The sequence below is a fragment of the Spermophilus citellus genome, assembly GCF_964194105.1.
Source record: "Spermophilus citellus genome assembly, chromosome: 10".
NCBI lineage: Eukaryota > Metazoa > Chordata > Mammalia > Rodentia > Sciuridae > Spermophilus > Spermophilus citellus.
In genome coordinates, this window is record NC_138197.1 from 111938447 (window position 1) to 111959070 (window position 20624).

The 20624-nt window shown below is 36.7% G+C and overlaps 1 protein-coding gene across 5 annotated transcripts in view; it reads right to left on the minus strand.

Moving 5' to 3' along the window:
* The window catches only part of NDUFA12 (NADH:ubiquinone oxidoreductase subunit A12), a 93883-nt gene that overhangs the window by 59084 nt on the left and 14175 nt on the right, over positions 1 to 20624 (minus strand). Inside the window, exons 4-7 of one of the 5 annotated variants that reach the window (XR_014024207.1) lie at positions 11089 to 11124; positions 10246 to 10321; positions 8603 to 8698; positions 753 to 836 (exon numbers count right to left, since the gene is read on the minus strand). The exons of 1 other annotated variant lie outside the window; for it this stretch is intronic. Coding sequence is in view for 1 of the 4 variants with exons in the window: in XM_081311394.1 (XP_081167520.1) it covers positions 656 to 836 (181 nt within the window). In the remaining 3 variants the exon portion in view is untranslated. Of the gene's footprint in view, positions 1 to 557; positions 837 to 8602; positions 8699 to 10245; positions 10322 to 11088; positions 11125 to 20624 lie in introns of those variants that run through there. 3 more of the 5 variants (XR_014024206.1, XR_014024205.1, XM_081311394.1) reach the window with 3 other exon arrangements.

The following is a 20624-nucleotide window of genomic DNA, read 5'->3' on the forward strand; positions in this document are numbered from 1 at the left end:
ACAACCTTAGCTGCAAATGGGTGGGCAGTTAAAAATGACTGATGCCTGGATTTCTCCCTCAAAGAAATAAGAATATATTGGACTGGAGCCAGAGATAATTCACAGATTAAAATAAAATGTTAAAGAACCCAAACCTAGGAAAGAGGAAATGTCTGATGACTTTCTCCTTAGAGAGCTACAATAAAAGCCATACAGATCTTAAAAAAAAAAAAAAAAAAAAAAAAAAGCCATACAGTTCTAACGTCTCTGTCTTTGTGTCTCTCCATTTAAGTTTTAAATTTCCATGAGAACATGAGAAAATCTGCTTGGCTCAGCTTGGGTGTCAGTCTTCCCCTGTCAGCCAGCAATGCAGTAAAGGTAATGACTAAGTAAATAACAAAGCACAAACACAACCACTGGAGCTGTTTCCAGAAAATGGGGAACTCTATACCAGGCAGCCACCTATCTGACATCTACTTTAATTACCTACGCTGGTAAGCTCCTATTTTGCAGTTCATGAATGACAAAGTTAAGAAATGAATGACAGAGTTAAGAGCAAAAAGGCACAAAAGACACTACTTGATCAAACAATTTTATTCAAGTTAATGATAAAGCAGGGGAAGTGCAAATTCATGAAAAGTCCCATATGTTACATGTTGAAACCGATTTTCACTCTTTACTTGTGATGTGTTGAAGGTGGGACCCATTCCTGAATCTTCTTTCTGGTGGTGGAATAAGGTACATACTGTTCTGGAGTGCCACTCACGTTGAACTTATGGTTTGTCCAAATGAATTTTCGAGCAGTAGGTGGTTTTGTTGTTGGAGGGTCATCGGTCATACAGTGAAGCCAACGATGCCTTAAAGAGGTGGGAGAAACTATTATGAGAGGCATACTGTGGGAGGAGGGTTAACATGGCAGCTCTAGAGCAACTTTGTTATTTGGGTTAAAATCTCAACTCCAATACTCACTCACTGAACTTCTCTATGCTTTCATTTCAACTCAATATCACTACTTCCTATAGATGGTGTAAGGATCAAATAAGGTAATATAAATAAAGCATCTACAAAAATTTTTACTATTATCATTACTATATTTCATCAAATCTAAGAATCATCAATGTTCAGATATATCATTATTTTATGTGTTTCTCAGAAGGAAAATATTTGGCCAATTAAATTATGACAGACTGTCAACTATAATACATATCTTAATCATAAATGTGAAAATTATTTTAGAGCTGATTAAATGCAGAACTAGCATTACATGCTAGTGGCTGATTCTGAATTTTCAGTATGCTCATGACACTCTGGCTCATGAAGCTATGGTCCAAAATCCATGAGGGTCTTGCTGCACAAGAGGGTCTTGCTACACAAGAAGGTCTCTGCATCCATCTTTAACTCCAGTTTGAGTCCAAACACTATAACATATACAATTTAAAAAAATACATTTTTTTAGTTATAGTTGGGCACAATACCTTTATTTTATTTTTTTATTTTTATGTGGTGCTGAGGATTGAACCCAGCGCCTCACTACCACTGAGCCACAATCCCAGCCCCTAACATATACAATTTATGATATTAAAATATTAAAACACAGCCCCCAAATTCACAACTATTTTGGTTATAAGTGCTTAACAATCTAATTCCAAAGGCTATTTGATGGGAAGTGTGAGAAATCTGGCCTAAAAGCTGAGTACATGGAGAAGAAAGGAAAGAAACAGTGATGACATTGCTAATGACAGAGAAGGAGGAATCAAAGTTCAAGAGACAAACAGTAGAATCAAGCAGGAAGCTAAGCCAAGAAATTTATATGGAAAAGAAGTAGGAGAGAGAATTCCTCAGATCATCCAAGACCTGGAGCTCACAAGACAGCAATGACCCTATGGAGAAAAGAAATGATGGGAACAGACACAGAATTGCAGCTCCAAGGGAAAAAAGGCAATTATCCAGCTGCAGAGAAAAGGATAAGAGGAAGAGGTTTCACTGGAATAAAGCTAAAGCTAATGAGCAAAATTGATAATACTATGTAGGCTGAAAAAAGTCTGCTAGCAATAATTGACAGACATAGCTAGGTAAAACCATGACACATGACAGCTGCTATAGTAAGGTCTGAAGATAACTGCATCATGATCAGCTAACCCAGTGAAGAATGAAGAAGCCTGTACGAGCTGCATTATATCCTCTGAAGGAAACGGGGGTTGTTGAAGTGACCTGGACCAATAAGCCACAACTGTTAACAGAGCACTGAAACCCTCTGAACTGATCCAGGTGAGACAGGCTCCACTAACCACCCAGAGGAGGTAGCTATGAAAAGCAAGGCTGTCACTTATCAAAGGGCTTTATGTGAGCTTGGTGAGTCAGCTTAAGAAATAAATACTTTTATTCAAATAACTGTCAAGACACCTGAAGGTTAAAATATTTGAGGAGCCACAGTTCAAAGCATATAAATGTATCTATTAGGTCACTTAAGACAGGAAATGAAGAACTCATGGAGAGAGAAAATGTACAAGTAAAAGATAATGTATATATCACAATACATAAAATCTGAAAATGTTTATTCTAGAAAGGCTACAGCCCAAAAGACAGGAGATGAGAAAATGAAAGTCTATATTCATTATGGTAGTTTTAAAATAAAGACAAGAAACACACTGTTTATAATCTGTAAGGCTAGTATAATAACCCTTCTGTTGTTACTGTTGTTAAATAAAGGACAAGAAATTTTAACTTATAGATTTCCACACCAAGAATTTTATTTGCAACAGATTTTCAACTGGGTTATTAAAATTTTTAAAAAATTTATTATTACTATTATTTTGTTACCGGAGATCGAATCCAGGAGTGCCTAACCACTGAGCCACATCACCGGCTATTTTTATTTTGAGGCAGCCTTGGTAAGTTGTTTAGAGCCTTGTAAAGTTATTGAGACTGGCCTTGGATTGGCGATTCTCCTGCCTCAGCCTTCACTGGGAATACAGGCATGTATCACCACTCCTGGTTCAAGTCAGTCATTTTTATTCCAACTAAGTAAAAATGTTAATGTACAAACAGCAGTGTCTAGAAAATTCTGTTTTGCTTGGCATTAAACTGACTCAATTTTTTTTTATCACTGGTATTAAAAGACAAAAAAATAAAATTACTTAAACATAATAAAGTCAGTGAGACAAATAGGGAGACTGGGGAAAAATGGAAAAGTTACAAAAGAGAAGAATATAATGAAAATGTATTACATTTTGGGAGAAACTCAGTATTCAAATATCAAAGTTGTGTCAAAATAATTAGAAACAAAGATATTAAATCATAATTACTGTAATCTTGTACACCAAATCCATCCAAACCACAGGATGACATAAATAAATTTAATAAATTAAAAAACCATACATAATTTATTACAAGATGACCAAATCAAATCTTGTTAGCACAGTAACTATTATTTAATTAAATGCTATCTGATTCAAAATCCCATTGGGTTTCCTCTTTAGAATTTGACAATGTATTCTAAGGATCTACTGGTAATTTATCCAAGAAAAAATTGAAAACTCGTAACAGCCAGGAAGGCTGGCATTACCAGATATTAATAAGTCTCAAATATTAGAATGGTATCAAAACTGGTACAAAGTATAACAATAGCCCAGCACAATGGCGCACACCTGTAATCCCAGTGGCTTAGGAGGCTGAGGCAGGAGGATTTCGAGTTCAAAGCTAGCTTCAGCAACTTAACGAGACCCTGTGTCTAAATAAAATATAAAAACGGCTGGGGATGTGGTTAAGTGATTAAGTACTTAAGTACCCTTGGGCTCAATCCCAGGTACAAAAAAAAAAAAAAAAATTATAACAATAAAGTAGAACAAAACCCCTCAAATATGCCAAAGTATACAGAAGGTAAGGCCAGCATTTTGAATCACTGGGGAAAGTATAAAGTTTTCAATAAATTAGTAAATGCCTAATGGTTTTGGTTTAAAAAAAAAATCAAGTTAGACTTCCCAAGTCATACAACTAACAGACTCCAAACAAATTAAAGATGCTCAGATACAATGTGGGTGAATATTTATATTCATAAGATGTAATGATATTCACAAAACATGAACAGTCACTTCTAAGCTTAATATCAAAGGTAAAAAAAATAAAGAAAAATAAAGTTAAAGGATTTTATTACATAAAGTTTGAAATATGTGTCCTAAAACACTGCAAACAAGATTAAAGGCTACAAGAAACAAACAAGTTTTATAATATACAGAAAATGACTCATCTACCACTACAAATCAGAAAGAAAATGTCAAACATCCAATGTGAAATTGGAAAAAGGGATATTAAAAGAGGTTATAAAAAATTAAAATGGCAAACAAAAACAGTTTGAGAAATTCAAATCAAAACAAGATAGGTGTTACTCAGTGGTAGAGAGTATCAAGCATGTTGGAGGCCCTGGGTTTACTACACAGCACCAAACAAAAACAAAACAAAGCGAGTAAGAGAAACTTTACTAGGTAAATTGGCTGATTATTTTTTAATTTTTTAAACAATATAGTCAGTTTTAGTAAAGTTACAATAAAACCAACATTCATATACTGCTGAATGTTTTTACCCTGAGTATAAACTGGCACAGCTTTTTTTTTTTTTTTTTTTGGTATCAGGGATTGAACTCAGGGGCACTCAACCACTGAGCCACATCCCCAGCCCTACTTTGTATTTTTTTTTTTTTTACTTTTATTTTATTTATTTATTTATTTTTTTAAAGAGAGAGTGAAAGAGGAGAGAGAGGAGAGAGAGAGAGAGAATTTTTAATATTTATTTTTTAGTTCTCGGCGGACACAACAACTTTGTTGGTATGTGGTGCTGAGGATCGAACCCGGGCCGCACGCATGCCAGGCGAGCGCGCTACCGCTTGAGCCACATCCCCAGCCCTGGATTTACTTTTTTTTTTTATTGGTTGTTCACAACATTACAAAGCTCTTGACATATCATATTTCATACATTAGATTGAAGTGGGTCTCACTGAATTGCTTAGTGCCTCGCTAAGTTGCTGAGGCTGGCTTTGAGCTCATGATCCTCCTGCCTCAGCCTCCTGAGCTGCTGGAGGTATATAACTTAAATGGCAATTTGACAATAGGTGTAAAAAATACCTGTGAAACATGTATGCTATATGTAATAATTTTACTTACAGGAATTTACCTTAAGGAAATGTGAACACATAGGTAAATGCTTATGTACAGGAAAGATGCTGATCACAGCTTTATTTGTAATATAAATAAATAAATTTGTAATTTATTTGAGAAAATGAAAAGAACAAAACCAAAAATAAAAGGCAATACTTAAATAACTCATGACACACCCACATGACAGAAAAAGTTCACGATAAATTATATGCGTGTGTGTATGTGTGTATGCATGTATTTTTTTTTAAAGAGAGAGAGAATTTTAATATTTATTTTTTAGTCCTCGGCGGACACAACATCCTTATTTGTATGTGGTGCTGGGGATGAACCCAGGTCGCACGCATGCCAGGTGAGCGCGCTACCGCTTGAGCCACATCCCCAGCCCGTATTCATGTATTTTGAGCCACATCCCCAGTGCTTTTTTATTTTTAATTAGTTAATTAATTAATTAATTTTTGGTGCCAGGGATTGAACCCAGGGGCGCTCAAACACTGGGTCTCGCTAAATTGCTTAGGGCCTCGCTAAATTGCTGAGGCTGGCTTTGAATATGTGATCCTCTTGCCTCAGCCTCCTAAGTTACTGGGATCACAGGTGTACAATACCATGCCCAGCTTATTTTTTATTTTGAGATAGGGTCTTGCTAAATTGCTGAAAACTGGCCTTAAACTTGTGATCCATCTCTCTCAGCCTCTGGAGTCACTGGGATTACAGGTAATTGCCACCACACCTGTAATCCCAGTGACTCAGGAGGCTGAGGCAGGAGGATTACAAGTTCAAAGCCACCCTCAGCAATTTAGCAATGTCCTCAGCAACTCAGCAAGACTCTGTCTCTAAATAAAATAGAAAAAGGGGCTAGGGATGTGGCTCAGTGGTTAAGGTTGAGTGCCCCTGGGTTCAACCCTGGTTTAAGAAAAAAAAAAAGTAGGTTGTTTATTTAATTTAAAAATACTACTCAGATAACATTTGTAAATCATGGGCATTGTTCTAAATATTTCATAAATATTAGCTCACTTAATCCTGGTCAACTCTAGAGACACATTTTATAATTTCAATTTAAAGGAAACAAGGGCATCAAGAGTTTATTTAAATAACTTGCCCAAGGTAGTGGAACAGGTGTTCAAACCCAGGCTACCTCTTCAAAGAGTCCCATTACATTAATAACACAAAGAAAAAGATATATGTGCATAGCAAATAAGACTGGAATAAGGGGCTGGGGATGTGGCTCAAGCGGTAGCGCGCTCGCCTGGCATGCGTGCGGCCCGGGTTCGATCCTCAGCACCACATACCAACAAAGATGTTGTGTCCGCCGAGAAATAAAAAATAAATATTAAAAAAAAAATTCTCTCTCTCTCTCTCTCCCCCTCCTCTCTCACTCTCTCTTTAAAAAAAAAAAAGACTGGAATAAAATACAACAAAATGTTAACAATGATTGTTTCTATGTGGTGGGATAATAGGTTATGTTTATTTCCTTAGCTATTTTCTATAATGAACACATATTATCTTATTTTTTAAAAAAAGAAAGTATATTAAAAAGAAAAATTCTCCTAATTCAAACCAACTCTGGAAGTGATTTATAGACCTTTCCCAAGTCATCTGTCATTATTTTGAGACTCTATAGGTTCTATCTACTTCTAACCTAATTTCATCCCACTTAAGCCAACATTAAAAAAAAAAAAAAACTTTTAAGTACTCAAATGTTTTAGTGGCAGTGACTGTTTCTCTCAGTCTACCTTAATGAAAATTTCTTCTAAGTTAATTCTACAATGCCATGTCATTCACTAAAGATTACACAGAAAAAGATCAAAATGACTTTTTAATCTAGAAACCTCAAAATTTTCTACTCATGACTCTCTCTGGCATGTACTTAAGCTGTGATAGCCTGTGATCACAATAAAGATTTATTCTGGTTTGAGGACCACACTTTCAACATGTGAGCTTTTGCAGGGGGCATTGCAGATGCAAACCTTAATACTAAATATTATTTTCCCTTTTTCTGAAGAACTTCTTTTAATATTTCTTGCAAGCTGGCCCTCCAAACTAGATAGAGATGCAAAACCGTAATGAAAGTGAAATATCAAGAAAATGGCCTGTTATTATCAGAGAGCTACAAAAAAAGACTGTACAGTAATTAGCAAAACAAGCTAATTCCATATATATACTTGCTAAATCAAATGTGGATATAACTCAAACAACTTGATCATTCAGGAAATCCCTTTTTATGGATCTAGTCTGACTGAATTCAAGGGGAGAAGTTACAGATTTATGATAAGAAGATTAATAGATTTACAGGGGCTGGGTTGTGGTTCAGTGGTGGAGTGCTTGCCTAACATGCGTCCTCGAGGCACTAGGTTCGATCCTAAGGACCACATAAAAATAAATAAATGAAATAAAGATATTGTGTTCATCTACAATTAAAGTTATATATATATATATATATATATATATATATATATATATATATATATATATATATATTTGTTCACAATGACATAAAAGCAGAAAATCTAATTTTAGGTTAAAAAATCCAGATCAGGCTTATCTTGCAGATTATAACTTTCCTACAGATATCTTCACAAAGTGAACCACAAACAATATCAGAAGAACCCTAGAAAAGGTAATAATAAGACAACAGGATTTACACCTGAAATGCTTGGCTACTGCATGCTGCAGTGGTTGTGCGGCGAACTTCTCTGGGAACAGAACCTAAAGGACCCCATGGCTATCTAGTTGAGTGAGCTCCCTGAGTCAGTGCTGAAGTAGGCTCCTTCCTTGTTGCTGTGAAACAGCCCAATTTTTGATATGTGTTAACAGTTTAGCATATGATAAAAACCCAAACTATTATCAAAGGCTCAAGAAAATTCTGAACTCAACTAGAATACCTTTAGAACCACTGAAATTTTCCACTGAAGGACAATGTACATGTTATATACTCCAACCAATAAAAAAGATGATTCACAAAAGGCTGCTATAAAGCAAGTTAGTCTAAAGCAAAAAAGTAATAGAAAAAGTCCACAACAAGAGAAATGCTAGTCCTTCCCAACATGAAATAAAGTACAAAAAGAGGACAATATGATTGGACTGATGAATAGTGACACAGCTTAGGAAAGCACAACAAGAAGACAAAAATATCACGAGTCTTCAGAACTTCAGAATGAGGTAAGTAGTTTCCTACAGAAATGTAGCTATATGCAATTTCCAAACTCATTTTTAAACCCTATCAAGATTTTACCAGTCCAAATCAGGCATGGTGGTGCATGCCTGTAATCCCAGCAGCTCAGAAGGCTGAGGCAGGAGGATCACGAGTTCAAAGCCAGCCTCAGCAAAAGCAAGGCACCTGTGAGACCTTGTCTCTAAATAAAATACAAAATAGGGATGGGAATATAATTCATTGGTCAAGTGCCCCTGTGTTCAATCCTCAATACCCACCCCCAAAAAAGATTCTTACCAGTCCAGCTGGGTGTGGTAGCACTCACCTGTAATCACAGTGACTTAGGAGGCTGAAGCAGAGGATCACAAGTTTGAGGCCAGCCTCAGCAACTTAACAAGGCCCTAAGCAACTTAGCAAGACCCTGTATCAAAATAAAAAATGAAAAAAGGGCTGGGGATGGGCTCAGTGGTTGAGAGCCCCTCCATTCAATTGGGTTCAATCTCAGGTACAAAAAACAAAAACAAAAACAAAACAAAACAAAAAACCCAAAAAACAAACAAGCAAACAAACAAAGATTTTACCAGTCCAAACATAATCAACAAGTCAAGATCTCCACCTTGGTATACATATACTTCCATGACTGATATGGGGATCACAGATTTAGAAATTTCTACAGAACTGTGGTCTACAACTCTCCAGTTTACTCTTAGTGAAGAGACAAAGGACAAAGGCAGATGTACATCATTATGGCTTTGTCATACTTTTCTTTTTGATAGTAGCATGTGTTGTTTTACATTTTCTTTGAAGATCTAAAATAAAATTCCTTTGATGATTAAAAAAAATTATTCTGGAAATTGGAATCCAGAACAGTTACAGGTTTTTTTGTTCACGAGAAGTAATATATAGTTTATTTCCATATCCTGGTTATGAAAATTTCCAAAAACTCATCTCTGTAAAGTGTTCAAATGAAATCTTTTTTTATAATATATATATATATATATATATATATATGTGTATATATGTACACCATTTTAGTTGTAGATGAACAGAATACCTTTATTTTATATTTATTCTTATGTGGTGCTGAGGATTATCTCTGAGGCTCAGTACCTCACACGTCATAGGCACTGAGCTACAATCCCAACCATCAAATGGATCTTAAATGAAGCACTGTATAACAAGTGAAACATGCTAAAAGATGAATTTTAAAAATCAAAGCACTTTTGTCTTCATTTTATAATGAACATAATTTTAACAGGAAAAAGTTATAAAGAATATAACATTGGAGAATCTACTACAGTCATGCTGTTTGTAGTTTTTTTAGAACATAATCTCTTAACATTCCGATTTTCTATAGCAGAAAATAAAACATTAAGAAAGACCTATTTTGAGAAGAATCATGCAACCCACTGTATTAAGTAATACTTGTTTCAATCCAACCCAATGTACTATATCCCTAATCTGAAAATTTGAGCATCCCTAATACGATAATCTGAAATGCAAAATACTCCAAAATCCAAACTTTTTGAATCCTGATGTGATGCTCAAAAAGTTTCAGATTTTGGAATATATCAAAATTTGGATTTCTAGTTCAGGGATGCTCAACCTTTAAAATCTAGCAAATATTCCCCTTCCAAAAAAAAAACTTTAAAATTGGAAATATTCTCCACTATTGACAGCTGACAATTTATTTAAGGGAATAATATTTATGTTTATACTCATTCATTCAATATTTATTCAGCAACTACCATGTGTTAGGAATTATTCTAACATGGTAGTTAGGGAAACAACAAATTAAATGATACATAATAAGACATCAGGCAGAGGTAGGTAAGTGCTACCAAGTAAAAAAGTCACATAGAGTAGGAGAAGGGGACAATGTGAGAGGAGAACAGAGCTCTTTTATATTAGGTAGTCTTCAAAGCCAATGATAGGGCTGGGATTGTAGCCCAGTGGTAGAGCACTTGCCTTGCATGAGTGAGGCACAGAGTTCGATCCTTAGCACCACATAAGAATAAAAAAATAATAAAGGTACTGTGTCCATCTACAACAACAAAAGAATAAGAGTCAACGGAGTAGGCATCTGAACAAAGTGAAGGTGTATATTATGATTTGGATATGAGGTGTCCCCCTAAAGCTCCTATATTAATAGAGGAATATTCAGAGGTAAGGTGATTAGATTATGAGAGATGTAACCTATTTCTATGGGCTAACTGGGTGGTAGCTGTAGACATGTGGGGCATGGTTGGAGGAGGTGGGTTACTGGGGCATGCCCTAGAAGAGTTCATCTTTCCTGCGGTTCCTTCCCCTTGCATTCTCTGCTTCCTGGCCACCACGAACAGAGCAGCTTTCACCCACCATGTCCTTCTGCCTCACCTTGCGCTCAGAGCAGTGGAGTTGGCTCAACATAGATTGAACCTCTGAAACTGTGACACAAAATAAATCTTTCCTTTCTAAGTTGCTCTCATCAGGTATTGTGGTCACAGTGATGAAAAACTAATACAATGTTAGCCATGCAAAGCCTAAGGAAATAGCTAGTGCACAGAGACTGAGGTGGGAATGTGCTCTCCATTCAAGGATGATGTGGCTAAATCCAAATCAGTAGGGCAGAGAACAGGACAATGTACACAGAGCTAGAAAGGACTGAGAGGACATAAGGTCTTGCAGAACAGTAAAGATTTGGGATTTTTATCATCAATGTGATGGGAAGCCAATAGATAATTCAGAGCGGAGATTCAACGTGGTCTTATGTACATTTAAAAGAATCACTCTAAGCTGAAGGTGTAGCTCAGTGAGTGGTAGAGCACTTACTTAGCATGTATGAGGTCTTGGGTTTGATCCCTGGAACTGTAGAAAGAGAACAAAAAGAAATACTCTAATCATTTAGTAGGTGGAGAATACTAGCGTGTTCCAAGAATCCATCCGTTGGGAGGTGGCTGTTGCAGAAGTCAGGCAGGAGATAACTGAGGCCTGGACAAGGGTAATAGTTATGGGGGTAGTGATGAGATATGGAATATATTCAGAAAGTAAAGTGGGGTGGGAGGATAAGTAGAAGAAGTATTGAGAAGTATGATCAATGCATGAAAAATGCATGCATGGAAATATCACAGTGATTCCCATTAATTTGTACAATAAATATGTGTTAATAATTAAAAAGAAAGTAAAGCAGAAAGAACTTGCCGATACACAGTAGAGAAAGAAGAGCAGAGAATGACCCTTATGTTTCTGATGTGAGTGAACAAGGGTCATTTGAGTGCTTAGGAACATTTTGCTTGATAGGTTTGTTAGTCTAACTGTTCACTGGGCATTTGAAGAACTGGAAAAAAAAAATCAAATATGTTAAATTTATAAATGTAACCTAAAATGCTTAAAGAAATGTAATTAACTAAATTTGCAAATGCTTATAACTGTCTAGGAGAATTTAATCCTTTCCATTGGAGTTTATGAAACATTCATCAAAGAACAAGAGGAAATGATTGTTTTTTATTTTTATGCAAAAAGTATTTAGTATACTAATCTTGTTATCCTATTTATAAACTGAACCTAAAGACTTAAGAAGAAACAGGTTTTAAGACTTACAATTGTAATAGCAGGGTGTTAATTTTAAGCCCAAATTGCCTTTCTACATACAAAACCCTGAGGCACTAAAAAACTCAAATTGACAAGCAGAAAATGTAGTGAGTTGGGAAAGATGTCTGTGATAAATGAGAAGAGGAGGAAGCAAGTCACAAAATACTGTGCATATTATGTAAAAAATGTATATGTACATTGTTGTATATAATCACAAACTTTCTTCTAAAGAGGGTATGACCAATAAACTACAATCTGTTCTCCTCATTGTGATCCTTCTTGGCCGGTGTGGTGGCCTGCACCTGTAGTCCCAGCTACTGGGAGGCTGAGGAAGGAAGATCTCCTGTACCCAGGAGTTCAGGGTAAGCCTAGGCAATATTGAGATACTCCAACACTTAAAAATAACAACAACAAAATATTGCATTTCTATGCAAAAGCAAACCGTTAAATATTTTTTTTTTTAATTTATTTTTTTTTTATTTTATTTTATTTTTTTTTTAAAGAGAGAGTGAGAGAGGGAGAGAGAGAGAGAGAGAGAATTTTTAATATTTATTTTTTTAGTTCTCGGCGGACACAACATCTTTGTTGGTATGTGGTGCTGAGGATCGAACCCGGGCCGCACGCATGCCAGGCCAGCGCGCTACCGCTTGAGCCACATCCCCAGCCCCCCGTTAAATATTTTTTGAATCAGTAAATGAAAGTTTAACAGTGCTTGCTTCCAGGCTGAGAAAGTATGAGTTTGTTTCTATCTCATTTCTCTGGATTTCCAACCTTTTCCAGGACAACTCTTATAATCAGATTTTGTGTGTGTGTGTGTGTGTGTGTGTGTGTGTGTGTGTGTTGGCAGGAAATTTTTATGTGGTAGGTCCAGGGCCTCCAAGTACCCCATCTACTACCGAGCCACACAACAGCCCAGGAAAAAAGTATTTAAAAATAATCAGAGGGACTGCTTTAATAATATGAAACATTACTTATAATATTCATTAAAAAAATAAAACTGAATATAATATGAACACAACTACATTAAAAATACTTTAAAAGAACTAAAGGAAATATGTGGTTCTCTTAGGAGGCTGTAATGATCACCATCCCTTGTCAGTATATTTATAAACTTTTCTGATTTTTCCATGTCTGTTTTTGCTTTTCTGCAGTGCTGATGAAACCCAGGACTTTACACATGCTAGGCATACACCCCCAGTCTCCACATTCTTAAAAAGAAGAGATTCTATACAGATTCAATGAACTTCATATTGTCATATTACATGACACTTCTCTGTCATTATCTTACTCAACCTTTTGGCAACAATAAATACAACCTGTCTTCCCTTCTTGAAGTACTAAAACTCTTTCTTCTACCTTGCTAACCACTTCTCATTCTTCTTTGCTGGTATGACCTATGCCCTAAGTTTCAGATTCATATATTTAACAGTTTACTTGACACATCTATTCACTCGGGCTTCTAACAGGAATGGAAAACTTACTAAATCCAAAAGGAGACTTCCAATTCTTATCTTTCACCCTTCCACCACCTTCCCTTCTCCTAGTATGCCCATGTCAATGAATGGTTCCAACACTACGGTACCAATCACTCAAGTCCAAAACCAATAAATCATCCTTGATTCCTCTGTCACCTACACATAATCCTCTACCTGTAATCCTAGTTCTTTACAAAAGCTTCTAGAACACATCATGCCAACTGAAAAAAAAGTTGACCACAATGATGTTGGATATCCTAAGTTAACCTTAAAAGGGCAAAAATATTTATTAGTTTCACACTGACTCTAAAAAAATCTTTAGAACAAAATTATTTTTTTTTTAAAAAAGAAACCTTTAAGGGCTGGGGATGTGGCTCAAGTGGTGGCGCGCTCGCCTGGCATGAGTGCGGCCCGGGTTCGATCCTCAGCACCACATACCAGCAGAAGATGTTGTGTCCGCCGAGAACTAAAAAATAAATATTGAAAATTCATTCTCTCTCTCTCTCTCTCTCTCTCTCTCCTCTCTCACTCTCTCTTAAAAAAAAAAAAAGAAACCTTTAACATACACAGTTATTATTCTTTCTTTCCTTTTTTTTTTTTTTTTTTTTTTTTGTGGTACCAGGGATCAAACCCAGAGCCTTGTACATGCTGTGCAAGCACAAAAATCACTGAGCTGCATCCCCAACCCTTAAAAAAAGTTTTTATTTTGAGGCAGCATCTCACTAAGTTGCGGGGGTTGGCCTTGTCCTCCTGCCTCAGCCTCCCCAGTAGCTGGGATTATAACTGTGTACCACCGTGTCCAGTTATATACTGTTATTTTTTTAAAGAAGATATTTATGTATTACTTGAGTAATTAAACATTAATTTTAATAAGAAAATCAATCATAAGAAGGAGAGATAAGTGCATTACACTGAGAAGGAACATATTACTTAGAAATGAACAGAAGGTGCCACCAAGTGGGGAAACAGTATATTTGCCATAGAGAAAAATCAAAGCAAGCCATGTTTTATTTTTAACTTGGCTCAAAGGAATTCAAGCTACCAATATTTCAAATCACACACAGACACACACACACACACACACAAAAAAAAACTTTATAAAAGTAAATGAAAACAATAATTTTAAACTGATATGCACAAAATAACCCAAACTTTCTACCTTTCCACACTCAACAAATTTTTACCTCATTGAGTTTCCTGTAGAAACTACTTACTTATGTGGCTTTTATATCCTTCATTTTATGCAGAAGTTAAAGACCATAACAAGAAAAATAAAGGCTTTTGGTGCAACCACTTTGGAAAGCAGTGTGGAGATTCCTCAGGAAACTTGGAATGGAACCACCATTTGACCCAGTTATCCCACTCCTTGGTCTATACCCCAAGGCCTTAAAATAGCATACTATAGTGACATAGCCACATCAATGTTTATAGCAGTTGAATTCACAATAGTTAAACTGTGGGACCAACCTAGATGCCCTTCGATAGATAAATGGAAAAAGAAACTGGTATATATAAACAATGGAATATTACTCAGCATTAAAAGAGAATAAAATAATGGCATTTGCAGGTAAATAGATGGAGTTGGAGAATACTATGCTCAGTGAAGTAAGCCAATCCCCCCAAAACTAAAGGCCAAATGTTTTCTCTGATTAGTGGATGCTGATCTATGAGGGGGTGGGGACAAGGGAAGAATGGAGGAACTTTGGATTGGGCAAAAGGGAGAGTGGGGAGGGTTTATGGGGGTAAGAAAGATGGTAGAATGAGATGGACATCATTACCCTAGGTACATGTATGACTGTATGAATGGTGTGTATCTACACTGTACACAGCCAGAGAATTGAAATATTGCGCTCCATTTACGCTTTGTGTATGATAAATTGAAATGCATTCTGCTATCATGTACAACTAAGTAGAATAAATTAAAAAAATAGAAAAGAAAAAAGAAAAAAAAAAGACTTTTGCAGATGGAACAATTAACTAACTTTAAGATAAAATAGAGGGCTGAGAATATGACTCAGTGGAATACACTTGCGTAGCATGCTCAAGGCCCTGGTTTCAAGCTCAGTACTGAAAATAAGTAAAATAGAGATTAAACAAAAGTGGAACAAAATGATATGTTACCTCCCTAAATACTTTCATGGCTGGGGGTATAGCTCAGTGGTAGAAAGTGTACTTAGTAGGTGCAAGGAGCTAGGTTCAAGTTATCTACACCAAAAATACAAACACAAAACAAAAATGCTCTTTTGAGAACATTCTATTCAATTAAATAAATAAATTCCTGAAGAATTCCTGTTGCTAATCCCATAAAAAATAAAAAGTAGGAAAATGAAAAGGTACTTTAACAAAAACAACAGACACTAAATTATAGTACGATATTAGCCCACCAGCTAATATTCACAAAGTGCCTATAAACTCCAGGAGAACAAGCACCACACATGTTTTTCTCACTAATGTAAATGTATAACCCATCAATATCTGATATGATGGTATTTCAACAGATGAATAAATAGTCTGTAAGCAGAGTGCCGTGCTAGGTTCTAGACGTAAGTTTCTTATTTTCAAGGCGTAACTAGTTCCATTGCTCATCCAAGACATCTGCACCATCATATACACCTTTTGTTTACTGGTTGCTAGCAGATTCAAAGCAAATGCCTCAAGACAAAGGTAAACAAAATGAATCCATTTCCCTGACAGATTTCTATTTTCCCCCCACAAGATTACAGAGAATTAAGTGAACATTAAGTGAGACAGAGATGGTAACTAAAAATCTTCCTTAATTATATCAAAATCACTAATGTCTCCGAAGGGAAATTCATCACCAGGTGAAATTATTCCGCTACTAACAGACATGTCAAAAGACTATCATTAGGGGGCTGGGGCTGGGACTCAGCGGTAGTGCACTTGCCTGGCATGTGTGAGGCACAGGGTTCAATTCTCAGCACCACATATAAATATATATATAGACTATCATTAGGAGCAGAGGCTGAGGCAGGAGGATCACAGGTACAAGTTCAGCCTGGGCAACTCATTAAAACTGTCTCAAAAAAAAAAAAATTGAAAGGGCTGGGGATGTTGGTAGAGTGCCTGTCTAGTACGTATGAGGTACTGGATTCAATCTCCAGTGCTACAAAAAGAATACCATAAGACACCCTTGACACCTGAAAACTCGGAACACAGGACAGGAACCACAGCTTGCCAGATGGGCAACATCAGATGTTCTTCTGACTGGGAGTCTTTGCAGTTGTTCATGCAGGTGACAGCTCACCCGGCCACCTGGGAGCTATGTTCTTTAACTCTCTACATGACACAGCACAAGCTCAAGGGACATGAGAGACACATCAAACAGGTGCAGGAGCTGCCCTGACTTAAAAGCTTCATGCTCCACAATGGCCAATGTCTCGCAAGGTACATGTCAGTCTAAGAGCAGTAGTACTCAGGCAAGCCTAAACACAGCCAACTCATGAAGCTTTCATAATCGTCTCAATCCAGATGCAATTCACCAATCAGAGGTCAATTTTATCTAGCAATACGGTTGATACAAAATCTATCTGGTTTTCAGGAGCAACAGAGCAAAGCATTTAACTGAAGGTCATATTCTCTTTACCATTAATTTGTGATGTTCAACTGTATATTATACTAAGTAAGATCACACTGAGGCTCCTATCTCCAGCATTCTTCTCCATCCTAACTTCCAGACTAGTTTTTTTCATCCGAATACTCACTATGGTGTGTCTATAAGCAGAACAATTTTTTGGTGATACTGGGGATTAAACCCAGGCCCTCATTCATGCTAGGCAAACGTTCTACCACTGAGTTATGCCAATAGTCCAAAAGTACAACTTGCTAACTACCCCTTCCACATCTGCTTTCTCACCACAATGCCTTCCCCATCCCAGTTACTATTCTAATAGTAATTGAGATAAAAAATCTTGACATTTAGGGCTGGGGACATAGCTCAGTTGGTAGAGTGCTTACCTTGAATGCACAAGGCCCTGGGTTCTAATCCCTAGCACCACAACATAAATAAATAAATATAGAAATATATATCTTAAAGTTCACAAGGCACTCAAAGAACTCAACAACAACAACAACAACAACAAATCTGATTTTTAAAATGATCTGAATAAACATTCCTCAGTATAAGACATACAAACGGCCAACTACAGAAAAAAACTTTGAACATCACTAATCATCAGGGAAATGCAAATCAAAACCAAAAATGATCCGGCATACTTGTGCATGCCTGTAATCATAGCTACTTGGGAGGTTGAGGCAGAAGGATCGAAAGTCTAGGATCAGTCAGGGTAACACAGAAAGACCTTGTATCAACATAAAATTGGAGATATAGCTCAGTGGTATAGCACTTGCCCGCATACATAAGGCCTTGGGTTCAATCCCCAGCATTGCAAACAAAACAAAAACACCAAAATGAGATATCATCTTACCCCAGTTTGATGGCTTTTATCAAAAAGACAATAACAAATTCTGGTGAGGATACAGAGGAAAGGAAAACTCAAAAACTGTTGGTGATAATGTAAATTAGTATAGCCATCATGGAAAACAGTAAACAGTAAAACAAACTATGGTATGATACAGCAATTCCACTACTGAGTATGTCTAAAGGAAATGTAATCAGTGTATCAAAGAGAAATCTGCACTCCTATATTTACTGCAGTACTATTCACAAAAGCCAAGATCAACCAAGGTGTCGACCCATGATGAATGTATAAAGAAAATGAGTATACAGACACAACAGAATATCATTCAACCACAAAAAATGATGAAATCTTGTCATTTTAAGGCAACATGAATTGAACTGGAGAATATTTTGCTTAAGTGAAATAAGCCCATTACAGAAAGACAAATATAACATGTTCTCCTTCGTACATGGATGCTAAAAGTTGATTTCATAAGTAGAGAGTATAGTAGTTATTCCTAGAGCCTAGGAAGAAGGGGAAGATGGAGGAAGAATAAAAGGAGGTTATGTAACAGGTACAAAAATGGTTAGATAAGAAGAATTCATTCTAATATTCCATTGCACAGTTTGGTTAGTATAGTTCACAATAATTTATTATATTTTTTATAAAAAAATTAGAAGAGAGAAGTTTGAAGCTCCTAATACACACACATCCCCAAAATAATTAATGATTAAGGAGAGGGAAATGCTAATTACCCTGATTTGATCATTGCACACTGCATAAGTGTATTATCATACTGAACCTCATACATATACAATTACTGTCAACGTAAAAGATTCTGAAAGCTATGCATGACTTTTTTTCCCTCTCAAAATCCAATCAATCAATCAGTACATTTTGTTAACTCTCTTACTTGAAAATATATCCCTGTATCCCTGTGGTAGGCAGCCTGTAAGATGGCTTCCCATGATCACCTCTTCCTCATATTTCATACTTGTGTAAGGTCCTCTCCTTGAGTGGGAACAACCAACTGCCTTGTTTCTAACAAACTTCTGAGATTAAGTTTAAAAACAGTGGGGCTTCTGCGTAAGATGTTCTTTCCATTTATCTCTGATTACTGGCTCTGGACAAGCCAGCTGCAATGTCATGAGGTGGCGTGGGCCTTTCCACCTGTGAGAGACCCTGAGCAAGAAGCACCCAGCTAGATAGCACTTGAATTGCTAACCCACAGGAACTTTGAGTTAACATCTATTGTCTTAAGCTAAATTTGGGATAACTTGTTCTACAATAATAGATTACTACAATCTCAAATTTTTACAGCTTGTATCACTAGCAAGGATAGTTAGGCTTCTATCATCTCCTGCCCTAGCAACTAATTATATATAGTAGCTTCCTGCAGGATTAGCCTGTGGCAGCACCTGCCTCACTCTCTTCCTTTAGTCTTCACAGCAACCAGTCCAAAAGGCAGCAAACAGGGCCAGCATGTAGGCATCTGTGCTTGGTGTAGGCAGGCACCTAGCCCAACAAGGTGTGTCAAAACCTGTAGGGGGAGAGGGGTGTCCTTAGGGTGGGAGAGGGGGTGGCAACCTAGGGTGGGGTGGTGGAGACAAAGTGGGTAAGGAGGAAGTTTACTGGGGGGAGGCAGAATGGAAGCCATGGGAACTTAGTTACATAAATAAAATTGATTCAACAAATAGCTTCATAAAGAAAAAAGATATGGAAAGGGAGAAGGGATACTGTGTTAGCAGGCACGAAAACAACATTAATTTAATTGGACATCAGAGCTAATGAGTAGCAATATTTTGAAAGGAATCTTTAAAAAAAAAAAAGCAGGTCTCAACAGTGGGCTTAAAATATTCAGTAAACCATGATGTAAACTGATATTCTGTTAGACTTTCTTGTTCCATGTATAGACCACAGGTAGATTTCAGTATAATTCTTAAGGGCCCTGGGATTTTCAGAATAGTAAATGAGCACTGGCTTCAATTTAAAATTACCAGATGAATTAGCACCTTACAAGAAAGCCAGTTTACATTTTTAGACTTTTAAGCCAGGCATTGACTTCTCCTCTCTATCTATGAAAGTTCTAGATGGCATCTTCTTCCAATAGGAGTTTGTTTTTATGTTGAAAATGCAGTGTAGCCACCTTCACCTTTATTTCAAGTAGATCTTTTGGATAACTTGCAACAGATTCTCCAGCAGCACTTGCTGCTTCATCTTGTTCTTTATGTTATGAAGATGCTTCTTTTCTTAAACTCATGAACCAACCCTCTGCTAGCTTCCAACTTTTCTTCTGTAGCTTCCTCACTCACATCTCTCAGTCTTCAAAGAATTAAAGAGAGCTGGGACATTTCTCTGGATTAGGCTTAAAGGAATGTTGTGGCAGGTTTGATCTTCTGTTCAGACTACTCAAACTTTCTCCCTATCAGAAATAAGGCTGTTTTGTTTTCTTTTCATTTACGGGTTCACTGGATTGACACTTTAAATTTCCTTCAAAAGTTTCTAGCTGAGTGTAATGGCACAAGCCCATAATCTCAGTGACTTGGAAGGCTGAGGCAGGAGGACTGCAAGTTCAAAACCACCCTTAGCAACTTAGGCCCTAAACAATTTAGCGAGACTCTCTCTCAAAATAAAATATTTAAAAAGGGCTGGGGATGTGACTCATTGGCTGGGTTAAATCCCCAGGACCAAAAAAAAAAAAGAAAAAATCACAACTTTTTCTTTGTATTCATGACTTGGCTTATTGGCCCTAAAGGCCTAAGCTTTAGCCTATCTCAGCTTCACATGCTTTTCTCATTCAGCAGGGGTGAAGGGAGGGGTGGAGAGGTGGGTTACCAGGGATTAAACTCAAAAGCACTTGGCCACTGAGCCACATCCCCAGCCC